The 21,207-nt window shown below is 36.3% G+C and overlaps 1 protein-coding gene across 2 annotated transcripts in view; it reads left to right on the plus strand.

Annotated features, from left to right (window-relative positions):
* BRWD3 (bromodomain and WD repeat domain containing 3) overlaps positions 1-17,511 on the plus strand; it is a 171,049-nt gene extending 153,538 nt beyond the window's left edge. For both annotated transcript variants that reach the window (XM_055120434.1, XM_055120435.1), the window contains one exon: positions 6,216-17,511. In XM_055120434.1, coding sequence (XP_054976409.1) covers positions 6,216-6,979 — 764 coding nt within the window. In that variant the 3' untranslated portion in view covers positions 6,980-17,511. The remainder of the gene's footprint in view (positions 1-6,215) is intronic.
* The last annotated feature ends 3,696 nt before the right edge of the window (positions 17,512-21,207 follow it).

Here is a 21,207-nt window from a genome sequence, read left to right on the forward strand (position 1 = left end):
CTTAACTAGGGCTTATATTTTTAGTGGCTAACCCACCTTTTTGCAGGTTGACTTGCGACCACTCAGTAGGGGTGGAGCGATAGCAAGCAGGTAGGGAATTTGCCTTGCATGTGGCCGACCTGGGTTCGATTGCTCCGCCCCTCTCGGAGAGCCCAGCAAGCTACAGAGAGGATTCTGCCTGCACGGCAGAGCCTGGCAAGCTACCCATGGCATATTCCATATGCCAGAAACAGTAACAAGTCTCACAATGGAGACGTTACTGGATGGCTGCTGGAGCAAATAGATGAACAACAGGATGACAGCGCTACAGTGACAGTGCTACAGTGCAAACCTACCTTTTTAAGGGGTTGAATTAAGAAGTGAACCTTTTTTAAATATATATACAACTCTTTCATATTCTTATTAATGTAACTGCTATATTCTGGGTGTTACTGTCCTACTACCTTAATGTGTTTTTTTAGTGTGCTCTGCCTATTTCTGAGTAATCTTCACAGGTTTGTCAGGAAACTTCAAAAGAGTCTTCTCCATTCTACAAGTTCATGGTTTTCTTTTTTAAAATTAATACAGTGAGCTTTTTTTTCTGTTTGAGGAAAAATTTTTCAGTGTTTTAAAATAATCACTGCCCTAATAATTTTCTATCCATATTCATATCTTACCTTTTCAGCAGGTATTAGTTATAAATACTTGGAAATTATTGTTGTCATATAAGTTTCTTCTTTCTCATAGTCTGACATTGTAAACTCTGAACATGTTCAGAGAAAGTTTTTGTTTATTAATCTCTGAAGTTTGTGCAGACTAGTTAATATACTTTAAAAATCTTTAGTAGAAAATACTTTTTTATTTAATATAAATAAAATGAAAGAGTAGCTTATTCTTTAAGGCATCTAATAACTTAAAAATAGATTTCCAGGGCTGGAGTAGTAGAACAGTGGGTAGGGTGTTTGTGCAAGTGGCCAACCCGGGTTCGATTCCCGGCATCCCATATGGTCCCCCAAGCACTGCCAGGAGTGATTCCTGAGTGCAGAGCCAGGAATAACCCCTTAGCATCGCCGGGTATGACCCGAAAAGCAAAAAAAAAAAAAAGACTTCCTAAAGCTTTATTTTATTTTGCTTGTATAAGAAATATTAAATATCTGACTGCTTTAAAATAATCAGTGCCATGGTTTTTCTCTAATTTGTGTCTTTAATCCCTTTTTAGATACTGGTGCATTTGGTATATTCATACTACTTGCATTCTCTTATTTGTTTTCTGATTTTGGGGTCACACCCAGTGGTGCTCAGGACTTACTCCAGAAAAAATAATGAGTGCTGGGGATAGAACCCAAGTTAGCCATGTGCATGGCAAACGCCCTACCTGCTGTACTGTCTTCTCCTCTCTCTGCCTTATCTTTTTGTTCTTTCATTGATTGATGATCTTTTTTAAAAGAAAGGACTGCCTATCATACCTACCTTTATTTTTCTTTGCATTTAAAAGTTCCCTTTTTAGTCTGACTTTCACCTGTAATACTGTTGAACAGCTGTTTTTCAGTAACCAACCAGTGTCTTTTCTTTAGTGTGTCTTGATAGCTCTATCAAGTTGCAGACTCTTAAGTACCTCCTCTAGGAACTCTACTGCCTGACTCTACTGATACCCCTTTATCTCTGTTTCTCCTTCATTTCCTTCCATTTATTTTCTGTTTTTCTTTCCTTTATTTTACTTTTGCTTTTTGAATTAAACGGGGCTGTGCTCAGAACTTACTCCTGACACTGTGCTCAGCATGCTATTTATGGTGCTAGAATCAAATCAGGGTCAGCCAATTTAAGGCAGGGACCTTAATCTCTGTATTATCTCTCTGCTTGATTTTTTGGTATCTTTTCTTTTCTCTAACTTTCTTCTTATTTGCAATTTTACTCTGTTTTTGTCTTCTTGTCTTTTACAAATAAAGGAATCTAATGCCTATGTCTGTCATCTTTATTTTTGTGGCTCCCTAAATTCATATATGTATCCTAACACCTCTTTTATTCTACAATCTCATTTCCAAGTGCTTCCTAAAAAGTTTTACCTTTCAATGTTTATTATTGTTTTGTCTCAAGCTCCTTTTTCTGTGTTTTATTTATTGTTTTAGGCAGGCAATTCTAGGTTTTATTTATTTTTCATCAGTGTGTTTTTAAATTTTATTATTTTTATTGAATAACCATGAGCTACAGTTACAAAAATTTCATATTTGAGTTTCAGACATACAGTGATCAAACACCACTCTCTCCACCAGTGTACATTTTCCACCACCAATGTCCCCAGTCCCACCCCTCCCTCTGCTTCTATGACAGTTTCCTTCTTACTCTCTCTCTATACTTAGGGGTATTATGGTTTGTAATATGGGTAATGAGAGGCCATCATGTTTCGTCCTTTATCTTCTTCAACACACATCTGCCATCTTGAGCTATCCATTAACTATCATTGATCCCTTCTCTATTCCAGGGGCCTTCTCCCCCAGGTCATGAGGCAGACTTCCAGCCGTGGAGCAGTCTTCTTAGCCCTTGTCTCTACTATCCTCTGGTGTTAGTCTCTTATTAGGATATTTTATATTCCACAAATGAGCGTAGTCATTCTATGTCTGTCCCTCTCTTTCTGACTCATTTCACTTAGCATGATATTCTCCATGTCCATCCACTTACAAGCAAATTTCATAACTTCATCTTACCTTACAGTTGCATAGTATTCCATTGTGTAGATCTACCAAACTTTTTTTAACCAGTCGTCTGTTCTCGGCCACTTGGGTTGTTTCCAGATTTAATGAAAGGGAGTCCCTTTCTGTCCACATCCGTGCCAGCACTAGTCTTTCTTGTCCTTTTTTGATGTGTGCCAGTGGCTGTGGTGTGAGATGTTAACTCATTATTGTTTTGATTTGCATCTTCCTTCTGATTAGCAATGTAGAGCATTTTCTTATGTGCCTTTTGGCCATTTGTATTTCTTTTTTGAGGAAGCTTCTGTTTATTTCTTCTCCCCATTTTTGATGGGGTTGGAGGATTTTTCTTGTATAATTCTATTAATGTCTTGCATTCCTTGAATATTAACCCCTTATCTGAAGGGTATTGGGTAAATGTTTTTTCCCATTCCATGGGTTCCCTCTATATTTTCATCACTTTTTCTTTTGAGGTACAGAATCTTCTTAGTTTAATGTAGTCCCATTTGTATATGTTTGTTTCCACTTTCTTGGACAGTGGTGTTTCATATTTAAAGATTCTTTTAGCTTCAGTGTCATGGAGGTTTCTGCCTGCATCTTCCTCCATGAACCTTATGAATTCAGATCTGATATTGAAGTCTTTTCATCCACTTTGATCTGACTTTTTTGCCTGGCCTTAGATAAACACACACACATCTTTGTATGTACACAAACGTGTGTGTATATACATACAACTATACATGTAACTGTCCAGTGAAATAATATGCTACCATTAAAAAGATAAAATTGTGACTTGGATGAAATGAGATAAAATAAAGAAGTGAAAGATAATTTCCAGATGGTTTCAAACTGGCATTTGTTTTTTTTTTAATTTTATGAAACCACTGTCTTCCTAGTTGCCCAGGTTAAAACCTTGGGGTATTCTAGCTGACTATCTTTTTCTCTTTATATCCTTAAAGTAGCTAGGTTTTATGAATTCTACAATTCTTCAATGCCACTTAAATCTCTTGTTTACTATGTCTATTGCTAGTTTCTAGCCCAGAATGTAATCAACTCAGGCTCTCACAGTATGATCGTACTCACTTAAAAATCTATTTTAGCAGCTTTTTAATAAGGGATCACTGGCACATAAAAAATTATATATTTAAACTTTATATTTCAACATATGTTTACCCTGCAAAATTATTACCATAATAATTACCAGACTAATAGATGCATCTGTCCCCTCCACATAGTTACTGTGTATATGTGTGATTATATTTTCTTTACAATTTTTCCTCTTAATGGACTTCAGGCTGACAATATAGTATTGCTAACTATAGTTACCATTAACTATAGTTATGCTGATATCTGCAACTTACTCATTCTGTATAATTGAATCTTTATGCCTTTGACAGACATCTCTATCTTCCCTTTCTCTAACCCCTGGAAACCATAATTCTATTATCTGCTTTTATGAGTATGATTATTTGAGATTCCACATTTACTGATATTACACAGTATGTCATTTTCTGGATCTTAGTTATTTTGCTTAATATAATTCTCCTAACTCTGTGTTATTGCAAGTGACAAGGTTTCCTTTTGTGAGACTGGAAAATACGTGTGTACTTGATAGATAGGTTTATCTATTGCACTTAGCCACATTTTTCTTATCTGATCACCTATAGATAAACATTTATATATTTTCTCTATCTTGGCCATTGTGAATAATGCTACCATTAACATGGGACTATACCAGCCATCACAGCTGTGACAACTGATTATGATTTTAATTTGTATTTGTATTCCCCTGATGGTTAGAAATATGGAGCACTTTTTCATATGCATAAAACAGGCATATTTTTTTCTCACAGTTAGGGAGACTCAAAGTATAACATCAGGTGCTAGTAGAGCTGGTGTTTCAAGAGGGGTTGCTTCCCAGCTTGTGGTAGTGGCCACCTTTTTGCTGTGGACTCAAGTGCCTTTTGCTAAGTACTCCCAGAGAGGGAAAGAAGTCTCTGGTGTCTCTTCCTTTTCTTATAAGGACACTGCTCAGAATAATATACCCTTATGATTTCATTTAACACTGCTCCCTTCAGGACCCATTTCTAAATAGAGTCACCTTAGGTATTAACCCCTCATCATATGTAGTGGTGATGTACATAATCTTCTTCATAATATATAGATTATTAGGTTAATCTTGTAGTTCTGGTCACTATACAATCCTGAACTTTGCTGTGTATAATTTTACCTATCTACTTGCTTATTTTCTTCTTAACAGTCGAGTTATTTATTCTCAATTATCTTTCCTGGATATTCATTATCTTTACGTGTTAGAATGTTCCAGTCCTTAGTCACCTTCTCTCTTTTTACTTAAGTTTTCAGTGAGTAATTTCAGTTCTCATTGCCTTAAATGTTATATTTCTACTGATAATTTTGAAGATTATGACTTCAGCTCTATCTGAATCTCTTCTGAGGGCTAACTTGCATTTTTTTCTTTATAAAATATCTTTTCTTGGATTGTTAATATTTAAAACTCTGAAATCTTGATTTTGCAAGCCACTCTGCCCAAACCTATTCTTCCTTCAGTGTTGTCCAACTTAGAAAACTCTCTCCACCGTCCACTGCGTTGCTCAGGCAATAAAACCTATGACCTTCTGTGCTTAATATTTTAAATTCAGTCTTTCAAGAATTCCTAGAAGTTCAGACTTGAAAAATAAATGCTGACTCTGGTGACCTCTCTAGAAGGAAATGACCTAAATCTAATAATTTATCATCCTTGGTGCATCTGTCATCCTGTCTTACTTAAACTATTACAGTGGACTCACAAATGTCCTCTACTTCCAATCTTACCCCTTCTGTATTATAGTTCTCTCTACAGCAACCTTAGAAAGACTTTAAAGTTTTAAAACAGATTCTGTCATTCTCTAACTTTAAAATCCTACTATTGGTGTCATTTTTTATTTTTCCCTTTTACTCCAGTTACTCTGGGTTTCTATTTCCTCAAATGCAATATTATTTCCCCAGATCCTACTTCATTTTCTCAAGTGCTACCTCAACAAAGAGTTCTTTCTAATATTAGATAGATTTGTGGTTTTCTACCCTTATTTTTTCTTTATAACATGTATAATGTCTGGAATTTGATAATTGATTTGTCTCTCAAGATTTCCCTACTGAAATAAATTTAAAGACTGGGGCTTTTTTCTTATTTCTTTGCCATATTTCAAGCCATGAACAGTGGCTGGACCTCTTGAATGGATTAATGAAATAATTCTGGTACATATTCTTCTTGGAGTTCAGCACTGAAAATTTCTGCCCAGCTACCTCACCATCCATAATCTCATCTCTGCTTGCCTCCATGCTCCTCACCCCAATCAGATAAAAATTATATTTTCATTCCCAACAGATTCATACTCACATACCCACCATGATTTTACCCATCTGTTTTGGACAGTATTTTGGGGGGGAGAGTTAAATAAATATTAAATAAATAAAATGTATTTCCTTTAAACCTAAATTACTATTTTTCCAGTGTCAAGATTTAACTTTTAAAAATAATTCATCTTGATTTAGATCACTCGCTTGATGGATTGGATCACTCCCTTACAAATGGCGATGGCAGAGAGCCCCGGACAGGTGTCAAAAGGAAACTGGTCCTTGTGTCTGAAGAAGATGAAAGCATAGGACAAGAAGAGAAAGAGAAGAAAGAAACAAAAGAGAAATCACATTTATCCTCCTCAGAAAGTGGTGAATTAGGATCTAGTTTAAGTTCGGAAAGTACCTGTGGTTCTGATTCCGACTCCGAATCAACTTCAAGAACAGATCAAGATTATGTAGATGGAGACCACGACTATAGTAAATTCATACAGACCAGACCCAAAAGAAAACTCAGAAAACAATATGCCAATGGAAAAAGAAACTGGAAGAGGAGAGGCATGGGAGGAAGGGGCAGATGGGGCAGATGGGGTAGATGGAGTAGAGGAGGCAGAGGAAGAGGAGGCAGAGGACGAGGGGGTCGAGGAAGAGGTGGAGGTGGCACTAGGGGAAGAGGGAGAGGAAGAGGAGGACGAGGTTCTTCTAGAGGAGCCACCAGAGCCAAACGTGTACGTACTGCCGACGATGAATTTGATACGTTATTTTCAGGACGTTTCAGTAGACTGCCTCGAATTAAAACAAGGAACCAAGGCAGGAGGACTGTTTTATATAATGATGATTCTGACAACGATAATTTTGTGTCTACTGAAGATCCTCTGAATCTTGGTACATCCAGATCAGGCAGAGTACGTAAAATGACAGAAAAAGCCAGGGTTAGTCATCTCATGGGATGGAATTATTAACAATTAATAAATGTATACTAATTTAAAAAATTCAATGGCCTTCTACTGCAGGGAATTTACCAGGAAATTTACAAAGCAAGTTGTGTGGGGACTTCCAATTCCTTTCACATTGGTGCTTTTCCATAATTCCAGTATAAGTGTGTTTCAAGACTTTAAACCTCCACACTTCCATTTATTCAAATAAGCCTTACTCATTAGGCCTTAAATAAAAAGAAAATCTGCCCGCACACACATACACACACACACACACACACATACACACACACTACAGATTTACTATATAAAGGAGCATTCGGCTTCTTAAGAGTAGCATGACATTTTTATCTCAATTGAATATCCCTCTTTTGCTTTTATAACATAGGAGTTTAGCATCTTCTTAAAGAGTTTTATATAATTTGTTTTTGCCATTTTGATTCCTGTACCCAGTAATAACTTTTGCACAATACACCAATCCTAAAGGCAGCTATTAAATGTTTACACTTTCTATATTGTTAGAACGATCTGGATTATTTTATTCTTCCCAGGCCAAACTTTCATGCATTGTACTAAACTGAAGTATATATTTATACTACAGTTTTTTGGGGGGTGGGGGAAATCTTGATATGCTTTTAATTGATTTGCTTAACTCATATTAAAGATGAGAAAGGGTTGGTGCCTTGTAAATATGTAGCTGATGTTTGTAGTGTATTCTGATGTGTGCATTAACTTTATTTAAAAAAGAATACTTGAGGTAACAATTTAGACAAGGTGCCAAATGCAAAAGTTTCTTGCATCCATTTTCCTTTATATTTTATTGCATTAATAGAGCTTGTGTAACATAAAAAATAACTTAAATATTTGAAAAATCCTCATCCACAAAGTATACTTCTCTAAATAGTAGCTCAGCTACCTCTTTTAACTATAACTACTGGAAACATTAAGGAAAATAGATGCTCTTATTCATTACTAAGGAGAAGTAGAACAAACTTGGTAGGAATGAATACCCCTAAATTATAAGCTGGAGGTTGTTAATAAATCATATGTGCTCTCAAATTAATGATCATAATTAACAAACTTTCATAAGTATAGTATGCTCTATCTTAGATTTTTCTTAAAACTTTTTTAAGTATACCTGGGCAACTGCTTATGTATCTGCGCTACCAATATTTAACATCTGTAAATGACTGGCTTTCAAATGAATTTTAAGTGTCACCAAGCACCTAGTTTGAGTTGGAATGTTTTGGCTAGCTCATATTTTGGATGAACTATAATGGGTTCTGTTTATACCATTCCAAAGGAGTCATCTGTTATAATTTTTCAGAAAGAAACCTTATTGCACTGCACACTGGTATTTTGAGTCATTATTTTATAGATTTTTTAAAAGTCTTTAAAATCCTTAGAGTCTTGTTTACAGCAATAGAGTGCACATAGTTCCGTAAGTGAACTTGACTTCCAAGATCAGTTTTACTCTTCAAATTTGAGAGATTGTAAATTTGCTGATTTGTTAGCTACATAGTTTTTTGTTTGTTTTGGTAAGAGAAATAATATTGATCTGGTTTTTGTTTATGTTGTTATTTGGGTAATAGATTTGTTGCACTTAGATCAGACTTGTGGGATAAATGAAACTTCTTAATGTATGCCCACTAATCTTGAGTATTTTTAAGGTAATGTGTTTTATGTTCTCAATCATATATTGAATCTGAAGATCCTTAAGTGCAGAGAAAGGAGAAAACACATAACTTTTGCTTTTTTGGTTGGCTCAGTTAGGGGTTATTCTAAGACTAACACTGTTTTACAGTTTTCACTTGCAGTAAAAATGATGTTCAGGCTTTAAGTTTTGTGAATTTTAATGGCACTAACTTCTATTACTAGATAAATAGATCAAGCTAATTTTTTATTGAATCCTTTTTTCCAAAAGGAAGTCAAAACTATTTCTGGTTGTAACTCAGCTGCCACATTCAGCCATAGTGTAAATTATATAAAAATCTTATTTGAGATTCTCTATTTGATTTTACTAAAATATACTTTCAGTTATTCATCTCTTGGGAATTTAGACCAAATTTATACCTCTGTTTTCTGAGAATCACTAAGACCTTGGCATATCCTAATCAAAGTAATATAGTTATTTATATTCTTGGATATTCCCAAATATGCAAAATGTGTCTTATTAGTATGGATCACTTTTATTGGTATTTAAGCTGACATCTTGAAATGTAGATGAATTGCCATTTGTGTGATTTTACTTATATCAAGCTTTATTTATAATTTATTTTGAAAAATAAAAATGCCACATTTATTTCCCAAATGTCAAGATTTTCTAGGTTTAGGTAATTAGAATAAGACTGAAGGCATTTTAAAGCATATTTTATATGTAGTAAAATACTGTGAAAATACTAGTGAGCAGCATTTTTTTTAATGTTGAGTTTAGTTATTAGGATTTAAAGAGTTAGTAAACAGGGTATGTTAGATGAGTATAGTTCTCATTTATTACAGAACAAACAGATCATTTTCTGTTTGCATGCAAATTATTTTAGTAAGTATGAAAATTAAGTTTGAAAGATAATATTTTTACTTTTGTACCTGGACTCTTCCCTCCCAGACTCTCAGCTAATTTGTACTTTGATCTCTTTTTGGTAACACTGCCTCTTATGAATGTGTTTTAATGTGTATCACATTGACTAAAGGGTCACTTAGTTTTGTAGAGACCCTTTAAACCAAAAGAAGATCTGGGCTCAGTTATAACAAGGCAGGTAATAAGTGAGCTAAAAATTTTGGAGAAAAATCTAAATTTTAAATTAATTGCTAAGAAAAAAAAACAGTACGTATTCTATATGTCCAGGAGAGCACACACATGTATAAGCCTAATATCATGCTGTTTATTAATAATAAGTGACCTGTATTTTTTCTCAAAATGCTAATAATATTTTAATTCACAGCTAAAGACCTAGCATTGTATATGTTTATGAAAAGAGAATTGTGTGTTTCCTCTGTGGCTTACTGTATGTCTCTTACAGCAATAGTATGCTCTCCAAAGCATTCACTAGCCTGTTAGCTTAATGATTAAATTTATTGTGTGTGTGTACACACACTTGTGTGTATGTGTGTTTTTTTTCAATTTGACAGACTTCATTTCAGACATTAAAATTTTTGTATGTAAAAGAACTTTCACTCTACCAATTATTTGACTCTTATAAAGTGCTTAGTCTATAGATATAGAACTTGATCATCTATTTCATAATGCCTTCTAAACAGTGTAGGTGTGGCCTTTAACCTATATACCCATGTTCTTTTTAAAATTTTTGACCTTATTTTATGTTCCTTTTTGTTTCCCTTTTCAGAAATCAGGATTGTGGTATAATTCTCCATTTTTGTTTCACCTCTAACTTATGAAGTCAAGTAAAATTTCTAAATTTTATTTTGCACGAATATGTGTTTAGCCTCTAACCTATTACTTCAAAATAACTTTGACTTATCTCTTTTGTTATAATTCTGTGAATTAAATTTAGATGGTAATAGTATTTGAAAGTGAAAGATGTTAATGCCACTTCCAAATATTTCACAGAGACACATATCTAAGTTTTTGATTAAAATATTTTGAGCATTTTTAATAATTTTTATTTAAGTATTGATTAATAGTCTATTACTTGCTAATTTAGCATGAGAATTCTTAAGCACACATAGCAGCTGGTACTTTTCTTTAAAGTTGAAATTTTCATACCCACAAAAGACCTTCATTCTGTATAATTTCCAGCATATTTTGGTGTCTAACCTTTTAAATAATTACCAGCATTTGAGTCCTGAATATCTAATAGTTTTCACTTGGAGGATGGGATGGCATGTTTGACATTAACATTCATGATCTTAAATGTTAGTCTCCATACCCAGCATTTTTGTGGTGCATGAAGCTTTTTGAAATTTTTATTAAATAAAATACTCTTTGATCAGTGTTTCTCAACCTTCTTTGCAATCAAGACTTCCTTTCTGACCTTGTTTCCTTCCTGCATATCTCCCGCCCCGCCATCCTACTGGTTGGCTTCCTAATCTCATTCCATGGTCCTCTTGAGGACCCACAGGGGGCCCAAGGCCCTCAGTTGAGAAATACTGCTATAAGATCACTTGTAAGGCTTGTTTTAATATATAATGTGAAAACATGTTCTTGCATTTTTGCTTTTTACATCTTAGTAAAGTTTCTTTTCCATGATTCAGCTACCAAGTTTTATTTCAATCCTAACATAATCTTAATCTTTTTTCATGGTGCTGTATTTTGTGGGATATGGATTACCCTCAATGTTCTTGACATTTGTTACATAACCTTATTCCTTATTTCTTTTTCCTCACCATTCTCTCCTGCCTATTTTTCTCTTCATTTCTCTTTCAATATTGAAGACTGTACCTAATTAACACACTTCAAGATTGGCAATGTATTGTAGAAAGGCCCTGCAGTTTAGAATTAAGGTATGTTTGTTTTTATGTATTCTCATTTGTTATGATTAATTAATTCTAGTATATGATACCTTGACAAATAAGAGCATGATAAGTATTTTCTGGAAAAAAAAAACTATTGGTACATATAAAATTGCCATTGGTAATTGTTGTTTAAAATCACATATAAATTATTTAGAAACACAGTTGGGAATTGTGTTTTTGCATATGTCACCAGAAACACATTAGGCAGTACTTGTAAATGTCTATTCTTTAAACAATACTGTGGTGATGGCAATCAGTAATTTATTTCTTTGTCCTGTAACTTACCACTTTTGTCTTTTTGTAACATTTATGGTATTCACAAAATTGTACCTTATGATTGTTCTCAATATCCATAAATTTTATGATGGAAATTTATTCAGTTCAAAGTTAATGTCATTTTGTGTATGGACAGACTGTCCATTAAACTAAAATTTAGTAAAGGAAGGTAGCAAAACTGGCTTGGTTTTATTAAAAGATGTTTTGTTTGGTAGTTATAAGCAATTATCTTCAAACAGAAGAATAACTGGACTAATTTGTTGCCGTTCATTATGGGATGTTTACAATAAAATTCCAAGTTGTTTGGAATCAATTGCACTCTTGTTGCTTTATCCCTTAAATTATTATTAGAGATAAATTAACAAGAAACAAGAAAGGCAGAATTACTTTTCCATTAGTCAGCTTCTAAGATTGTAATATATAGTTAACTCCTAGATATTTCTCTTTTTATAGAATAATTTATTATTACGTTTTTAATATGAGAAACTAGAACGTTTCTTCCTGTCTAAGAAAATATAAGACTTTCCCCGTAGTTATTGCCAGCATTCTTCTGGTCACTTTTTAGGTAATAAATATGATGTTAACAATTTTCTCATCCCTTTCCTTTGTCATTACTATGATATAGTGTAACATGCGAAACACTTGGTTGACATACTTGTACTTTGTGATGTTCACATACACACTTGTTTGCAGTTAGTTTCATTCTTGTGGCCCTGAAGATTGCAATCGCAGTGCCACTAATGTAAAAATCTCTCCCAGGGCCAGCCGGGGCAGGCCCCGATGGCTCTCCCCGTGGCTGCCCATGATTGGGGTGGTCCCAGGCCACTCACCCAGTTGCCATTTAAAACACATTCTCTCCAAGCACCTGTTCCGGTCTCTCTGAGCTCCCCGTTTTAGTCTCAGACTGCCTCTCATTTCCTGCTCCTCTGGTCTCTCCCGCCCTTATCTCTGTGCTCCATCTCGCAGTCTGGGCTCTCTCTTGCTCTCCTCGCTGGATTCTGACTCTGACTCTGACCTCTGGATTCTGACTCTGACCACTTGTCTTCCAACGACTCCCTCACTCTCTCTTCCAACTCTCTCATCTCTCTCCCCCAGCACTCTTCCTTCCTAGCCCCTCATTCCTCTATCCCGGCTCTCTGGTTCTGCTTCTCTCCCACTCATCTCTCCACCCCAACTTGTCTCTCTGCACCCAGTCTGGTAGCAAAATCAACATAAGAAAGCCCTTCCTGGGGCAACCAGGTTCCAAGGAAACACCACCTAGAGGTATAAGAAAGCCCTTCCTGACTGCTCTGGGCAAAATACCTCTTAAGGTGTTTTTATCCTTTCCTCAGTCCAAAAAATCAGTCAACATCTTAATACTAGTTATTTTTGTATGGAAATAGTAAGAGATATATTGAGTCTTGTAGGGCAGCTCTCCTGGGAACATCTTGCCACAGATTCAGACTACAGAGCTTAGACCAGATTAATCATTTCTAACCCTATCAGGGTCCGAATCTAATCATTACTTTTTGGATCATGACAGCATTTGTCCACAGCCAAGCTCTTAACTTATAGTTAAGCATTAGGCACTTTGGCCAGGCCCATCTCGATGCCAGGGTAGCACACAACTCACCACTTGATCAGGGTCCATTCTGTCCCTCATCAGGACCCTGCCTTTGGGGGTGCTAGGAAGTAAGGGCATTTAGACTTAGGTCTAGAGAACAGATGCCCAGGAGGAAAATATGTAGAGTCAAATGACTTTCAGGTTAAAAAGCATAGCATTTACTACTCTCTTCCTGTGCCCATGTAAAAGGGCATTGCTTTAAATAAACTATACAAAGGACTTAAGGGGAAGAGAAAAACAATATTTACAAGTCAACAGAGCACAAAGAAAGAAGTTACAAATAAACACAGAGGAAAGGGAGGGAGCACTGTGATGGGAACAATCCAATAAATCTAAGCTACCTCTTGCAATGTTATCCTACACCCTATGATCACACTTGGCATATGGGACAGTGCCAGAGATCAAAGCTGGCATCTCAGGAATGCAGGTCAGATGTTCTGCCACTGAGATTATCTCCTGCTCCTGCTGTTTAATATTTTAAATGTGGGCTTCTTGGTGCCTGCAAATAGAGCATTGTTTTATAGTATTTAATGAATAAATTTCTGATATCTCTATGGCTTATAAGTATTCACAGCTGAATTATTAACTCCTCACATTTTTCCCAGAAAGGTTACTTTGTAGATAGTAAAAATAGTACTTTTAGTGTAGGAAGTGAAAGAAGGAAGGAGAGACCTGAGATGAAAGATCAAAAACTAAGAATTAAAATTTCCAACCTGGTTATATGCCTGGTATATGATTATTCAGAATTTTATCCCAACTGCAAGAGTTCCATTTCATTCAAGGTAATAAAGTTGCTGAGATTGTATTTTGTCTTTTACTTATACAGTCTTTTAATACCATATAGTCTTTAGAGCATACTCCCCTTACTTGTATGGTATTTTAGTATCACTGTCATCCCATTGCTCATCCATTTGCTCGAGCGGGCACCAATAATGTCTCCATTGTAAGACTTGTTGTTACTGTTTTTGGCATATCGAATACGCCACGGGTAGCTTGCCAGGCTCTGCTGTGCAGGAGAGATACTCTTGGTAGCTTGCCCGGCTCTCCGAGAGGGGCAGAGGAATCGAACCCAGGTCGGCCACATGCAAGGCAAACAGCTACCCACTGTGCTATTGCTCCAGCTCATGGTGTTTTAGTATCATATTAAAAATCAAGAAATGAAGTATTTAGAAAATCCACCTGTATCTTTCAGAAGTATAGCATTTGTCTGTGAAAGCCCAAATATTCACAGTATTTCTAGATTAAAGCACATTATTGAATGTTATTGATTGGTTAAAGATAACTCCTTTATAACCCCTTTGTCAGTATGTTGAATTTAAATTATTAGCAGGCTTTAATGTTTTCTGACTCATAGGGGTTTTTTAATAGAAAAAATAAAGAATTTTAGTAACAAATTATGATCATTTTCTCTAAATAGGTCAAGAACAACGTGCCCCCTACCCTTTGTCAGTTGCATGCCCCTGAGAGCTTTAAGCTGTTTGCCCAAAATGCACAAAATAATTTAAACCTGCATGTTGAGGCTATAAGTTGATGGAGGGATTTTTTTTCGCTTATGGACATAGTTTTCTTTTCAAATTTTAGTTACTGTGGTTTACAAAACTGATTAATAGTTGAGTTTCATGCATAAAACATTGCAGCCCCTCACCCTCAGGCAGAGTGTTCACTTCTACTTTTGTCCTAGTGCCTCCCGTTGTATTCCCCTACCCCAGTCTTTAATGCATATATTTTAAGGGTTATGGCACTGAAATATTTTAATTTTGGTGTGCCAATAATTGAAGTCAATGCTTAATACATGGAGATATATTTTATACTATGGGACCACGTTTCCATTCCTTGCACTCAAAAGGTTGAATAAAATAGGCTGACTTTAAAATTTTAAGATTTCCAGTCATTTTATATAAAGGCTTTAATATTTCAGTGTCTTTAATTTTTAATTTTAAAAACTTTTATTGTAGTTCAGGTAACATGGTTACAAAAGTGTTAAGATTTGGGGCTGGAGCGGTACTACAGAGAGTAGAGTGCTTGCCTTGCATGCTGCTGTCCTTGGTTCAGTCCTTATCATGCCATATGTCCCCACTTGAACTACCAGGAGTAACCTCTGAGCATCACTGGGTATGACTTAAAAAGCAAAAAGAAATTGTTAAAGGGTTAACATTTATGGGTTTGCTATATACAGTTGCTACAACCATTTGCCCCAAGTTCCAGACTCTCTACCACTGTCCCTATGTCACTTCCACGCTGCCTCTTCCTTCTGCTCCTCCTCCCTTTTATCCAACTCCAGCAAAGTCAGTTTTTTAATCAGAGGTCCATGGTTTGTCATCATTTGATACGGACCATTCCCGTGCTTCTCTTTTGCCACATATGCCAGCTGAATAAAATCATCCATTCTCCCTCCAACTTGTTTCACTTAATTTCATGCCCTTCAGTTCCATCCCAGTTGCAGCAAATTGCAAGACTTCATATTTCCTTACTGCTACATAATATTTAATTTTGTGTACATAGCACAATTACTTTCTATGGGCAGGAGTGGGGGGACACCCAGGAATGTTCATTGCTTAACTTTGGCTCTGCACTCAGGGATTGCTCTTAGTCGGGCTCTGGGAAACGATAGAAAGTTCTAGGGATTGTACTCGGGTTGGCCACATCCAGTGCAAGTGTCTTAACCCTCGTACTGTGTCTCTAGCCCATATACAACTTCTTTATCTACTCATCTATCATTGAACATTTGGGTTGTTTCCATATCCTGGCTGTTGTACTCAGTGCTGTATTAAGCATAGGTGTACACATATATTTTCAAGTTAAGTTTTTTTGTGCTTTCGGTAGTAGATGCCAAGAAGTGGAATTTGGGAGTCATATGGGTGCTTCATTCTACTTCTTTCAAGAAACTTTCATACTGTTTTTCATAAGGGCTGAAACAGGTCACATTCCCACTAACAATGAATGAGAGTTCCTTACCTAATGTCTTTAACTCCTGTTATTTGTATTGAAAAGTCAGATATATATGTGTTTCTTTAAAGCTAAATTTTGATGACTTTTACTTTTCAGTTTTCAGTTAAACTATTTTATATGGATATTTTGATCTTACATTAATTTACAACACTATAAAATACTGTATGAGTCTTACACTTCTGTGTCTATGTAAGAAACCTCATGGCCACCGTCAAAGTTCATGTCCTCACATGAAAATGATCTCCTTTAATTAATCTCTTCCTTCTGAGAGGGTTTTATGCTATGTACAACTTAAAATATCATGACATTAAACTGAATAATTTATCATAGTACTTCTGTAAGTTTGTGAGAAACATTTTTTTGTATCTCTTTTTGGTGCTAGCGACTAAACCCAAGGCTTCACACATGCATGGCAAGTGCTTCACTGCTGAGCTTCATCATTCATCCTTTTCTTTGTAATTTAGATATTCTCCTTTATAAGCTGAGACAGTTCCATTAATGATGACTTCTCAACTGCAGAGTAAAAGCATTTAAAAATTTTAACTAAGTTATTATTACAACTTAAGGCTTTGATATTGGAGAATTTTGAAAAGAACTTTCTGAAGCCAGTATCCTTTTTCTTATTGGTACATAAATTTTGAATTGTCTACTTGTCTGCTCAGCATCTATTTAATTTTATCTTTTCTAGTAGAATATGAAAAAAGAAATCATTTCAGATTGACTTAAGTAACTAATATTAGTGGAATTTATTCATTTTCAGGGCCATTTTATTATTAGTTTCTGTCATGCTATAATCTAGATAGAATTTGAATAAAAATATGTTAATATATATTTAGAATGTGCATACTCCATAAGTAATTTAAGGAAGGAAACCTATATTACTATTTATAATAATGTTAAAGTGAAATGTGCAGTCCCTTTTATATGAGATCATTTTTAGAGGGAATATTTTGTTACACTTGGCTGTTGTTCATTTAAAATATTAGTGAAGTGATGATGATTTTGAATTGTTTCTGTTATGTTTGTAAATTAAAACATACCTTTTATAACTTTGACCCTATCAAGCAGAATATATGCTTCTGATGTTCTCTTAGTCATATTATCAAGTGATTTTATTGGGGATTGGTGTTCATTTTTGTTGTAATTCTGGTTAGAGCCAGGATAAAGGAAAATAGTTATTAAAGTAAAATAACTGCTCCAGTTTATGAGCAATACTCATTTGTTTTTCATACATCTCACAAATATCCTATTAATGTGTACAGTGATGTTTTTAATGACATAAAAATAGTAATCTTTTATGGTTTTGATTATAACTTCAAGAAATAGTGGCCTATTTCCCCTGAGTACTCCTTGTATGGGACAGCTACCAGATTCCAGCCTGACACCTCTGTCTGATGCCACCCCCTACCCCATCCTCTATCCAGATGTGCGAGTAAGAAGAACCCTGACTCCATCCACCTGCACCATCTTGAAATGCCTACTTTCCTGGAACCCTGCAGTTGCATAAGCCATCTGTTCTCCACTCACCTTACATAGTGATAGCTCTGCTAGAAAATCACAGGGACTCACTGCAGATTCAGTCCATCCTGATGACTGTCCCTTTATAAAATCACTGGGTTCACCCTTCATCACCACTCCCTTCCACCCAGCCTTTTCTGGCAGCTGGGACCTTGGATCCTTGGCTCACATTGACTAGCTGGACTGCACAGCTTTGCCTGCAGGTTAGAGGTCCCACCACCATTGCTGCTTTTTGTGGATTAGAAGTCCTACTCCCCATCAGTTCTTCACAAGGATATGCCTGCTCCTTCCCACACCACCTTCCTGGCATTTAGGTCCCTGATTTTGAGAGATTTACACACACACACACACAGATAGGTAGACCAAGTGTTTTCCCTGCAGGTTGAGTCATTTCTCAGGTTTAACAAAACCACACTGCTACACGATCGCTCTCTGCTTCACATCTCACAGGGCACACACTCATACTTTTCCCAATTAACCCACAAATTTAGGTACAGACCTGGTTGCCTTCAGGGACTTCATGCTAATAGTAACTCATTCCTAGCTGGGTGCACCTATCCTACAGGTGGGAAAACATAAGGCTGCTGTGGTAGTAAGAAATATAGGGTCCTAAATTATAGCCAGAGGAGAGGTAGGGCCATTAATATTTAAAGCAACCTGTAATGAGTAGGAGTCTAATACCCAAGAATAATAGTATATAATACCAGGGTGTTGGCTCCATAGCTTGGAAGCTGGCCTCACACACTGGGGGAAAGTCATCCCAGTAGAGAGGGGAACACCAAGTAATATGTGATTGGAGAGCCTGCGTGGGAAGGGAGATGCGTGCTGAAAGTAGACTAAAGACTGAACAGGATGACCACTCAATACCCTTATTTGGAACCACAACACCCAAAAGGAAAGATAGATATCAAATTGGAATGCCCCGCTACAGAGGCGGGGTGGGGTAGGGGGATGGGACTGGGGGGTGGGAGGGATATTGGGTTCATGGGTGGTGGAAAATGGACACTGGTGGAGGGATGGGCTCTTAAACATTGCATGAGGGAAAAACAAGCACGAAAATGTGTGAATCTGTAACTATACACTCACTGTGACTCACTAATTAAAAAATTTAAAAAAATGAGAGAACATAAGAAAAAAAAAAGTAACCTGTAATTTACACCCAGAATAAAAAGTCACAAACCAAAACAGCACAAGCTTGCTGGAGCATCACTCATCTGACTCCCTTAGCTCCTTCGGGACAGGGAGGATGGAATGAACTACAGAGAACATACCCCCAGACCACATCAGACACACGACATAAACTGGAAACTAGACATAAATACGCTATATATAATTGTGAAGATAATAGCCCAGAAGTCTCTCCCCTAACAAACAGCTCTATAACCTCTCATATAATGACTAAACAGATGCCATAGTGAGAATGTTTAATGAGCTCAAACAATAGTACAAATATAGAAAGTATGAGAACAGATGTGAGAAAACTAATAAAATGACAGAATTGAGGAGTTTGATAGGTGAAATAAAAAATCCAATTGAAAGCCTCGGCAGCAGAATAATAGCTGAGCCAAACAGTGGCAAGCTCCAAAATGAGACACAGAAAACCTTTAGAAAACAACAAATTAAGGGAAAAAGGTTTCAAAATAAGTGAAAGCACAGCAGAAAATTATGGTTTGAGTTCAAGAGGAATGATGCAAAAATTAGTTCTTGAGAAACAGGAAGGCAAATTTAACAAATACTAATCAAAGAAATAATATGAGAATTCCAAGAATTGAGCACTGAAACACCAAGATTTAAGAGTTCTGAGGAGTCCCAGCCACACAAATATAAGTACTCCCGAGACATACTGTAATCAGAATGACAAAGGTCAAGGACAGGACATTGAAAGCAAGAACAGAGGGAACTTTTTGATTTACAAAATAAATCACATGAAATTCACAGCAGATTTGTCAAATGATACCCTATGATACAGAAGAAAATGGTGGGCATAGGAAAAATGAAATTAGCATCTCATCAATAATACTCTAAACAACTAGATTATTCATATTTGAAGAATAATACAAAATTCATGGACAAACAAATTAGGAACTTCATAGCCTTGAAGCCATTTTTCAATAAGCATGAAAAGGGTTTCTTTATATATTTTTATTTTATAATCTTTTTTGAGGTACTGTGTCTTACTATTATGGTCTCATGCATATCACATTCCCACACACGTCAGAGCACTTGATTCACTTCACCAATATATATACCAAAGGTTCCTCCCTGTCATAACCCTCTCAAAACTCAGTTCTGTCGACCAACTCCAGTTCTGTTGCTAAAAAAACAACGTAAGGGGCCTGAGTATGGCCCCTGAGTACAGTATGTAGGGCATTTGCCTTCCACGGAGTTGACTGGGGGTCGATCCCTGGCACCTCACATGGTCACCCAAGCCTGCTAGAAGTAATCTCTGAGTGCAGAGCCAGGAGTAAACCCTGAGCACCACCGGGTGTGTCCCCCAAACCAAAAATAGAAATTCCTTTATCTCAATAATCTGTGGCCAGAACTCACCCATCAAGAGACACAGGCAGGGGGCTGGAGAGATAGCACAGTGGGTAGGGCGTTTGCCTTGCACGAGGCCGACCCGGGTTCAAATCCCAGCATCCCATATGGTCCCCTGAGCACTGCCAGGGGTGATTCCTGAGTGCAGAGCCAGGAGTAACCCCTGTGCATCACCAGGTGTGACCCAAAAAGCAAAAAAAAAAAAAAGAGAGAGAGACACAGGCAAACAATTCCCTTTAAAAGGTAGGGGTGGGGGCTGGAGCCATAGCACAGCAGGTAGGGCATTTGCCTTGCACGTGGCCGACCTAAGTTCGATTCCCAGTATCCCATATGGTCCCCTGAGCATTGACGGGGTGGTTCCTGAGTGTAGAGCCAGGAGTGACCCAAAAAGCAAAAAAAAATTAATAAATAAATAAATAAATAAATAAAAGGGGTGGCCATACTTAGATCAAAAACAGACTTTAAAGACTGTACACGATGGTGATGGTCAATTCTTAATACACCAAAAAGTATTCACACTCCTGAATATATATGCACCTAATTATGGGTCTTCAAATAGTTGAAAGAAGATATTGGCAGCAACACAGTCATATTTGGATACATTAACACCCCAATATCACTGCTGATAGATCAACCAGATGAATCTCAACAAGGAAACACTGGCATTGAAAGAAGAAACAGAAAAGATGGGCCTAGCATACATATTTAGGGTTCTTCATCCCACTCAAACTTGAGTACATATTATTCTCTGCACACAAGACATTCTCCAAGATAGGTCATAATCTGGGTCACAAAACGTATTTCCATAAAGTAAAAAAGATATAAATATTATCAACTCTCCTCTCAGACCATGATGCTTTAAAAATAGAAATTAAACAAATGGGAACAAACTAAAACA

The sequence above is a fragment of the Sorex araneus genome, chromosome X, assembly GCF_027595985.1.
Source record: "Sorex araneus isolate mSorAra2 chromosome X, mSorAra2.pri, whole genome shotgun sequence".
Classification (NCBI taxonomy): domain Eukaryota; kingdom Metazoa; phylum Chordata; class Mammalia; order Eulipotyphla; family Soricidae; genus Sorex; species Sorex araneus.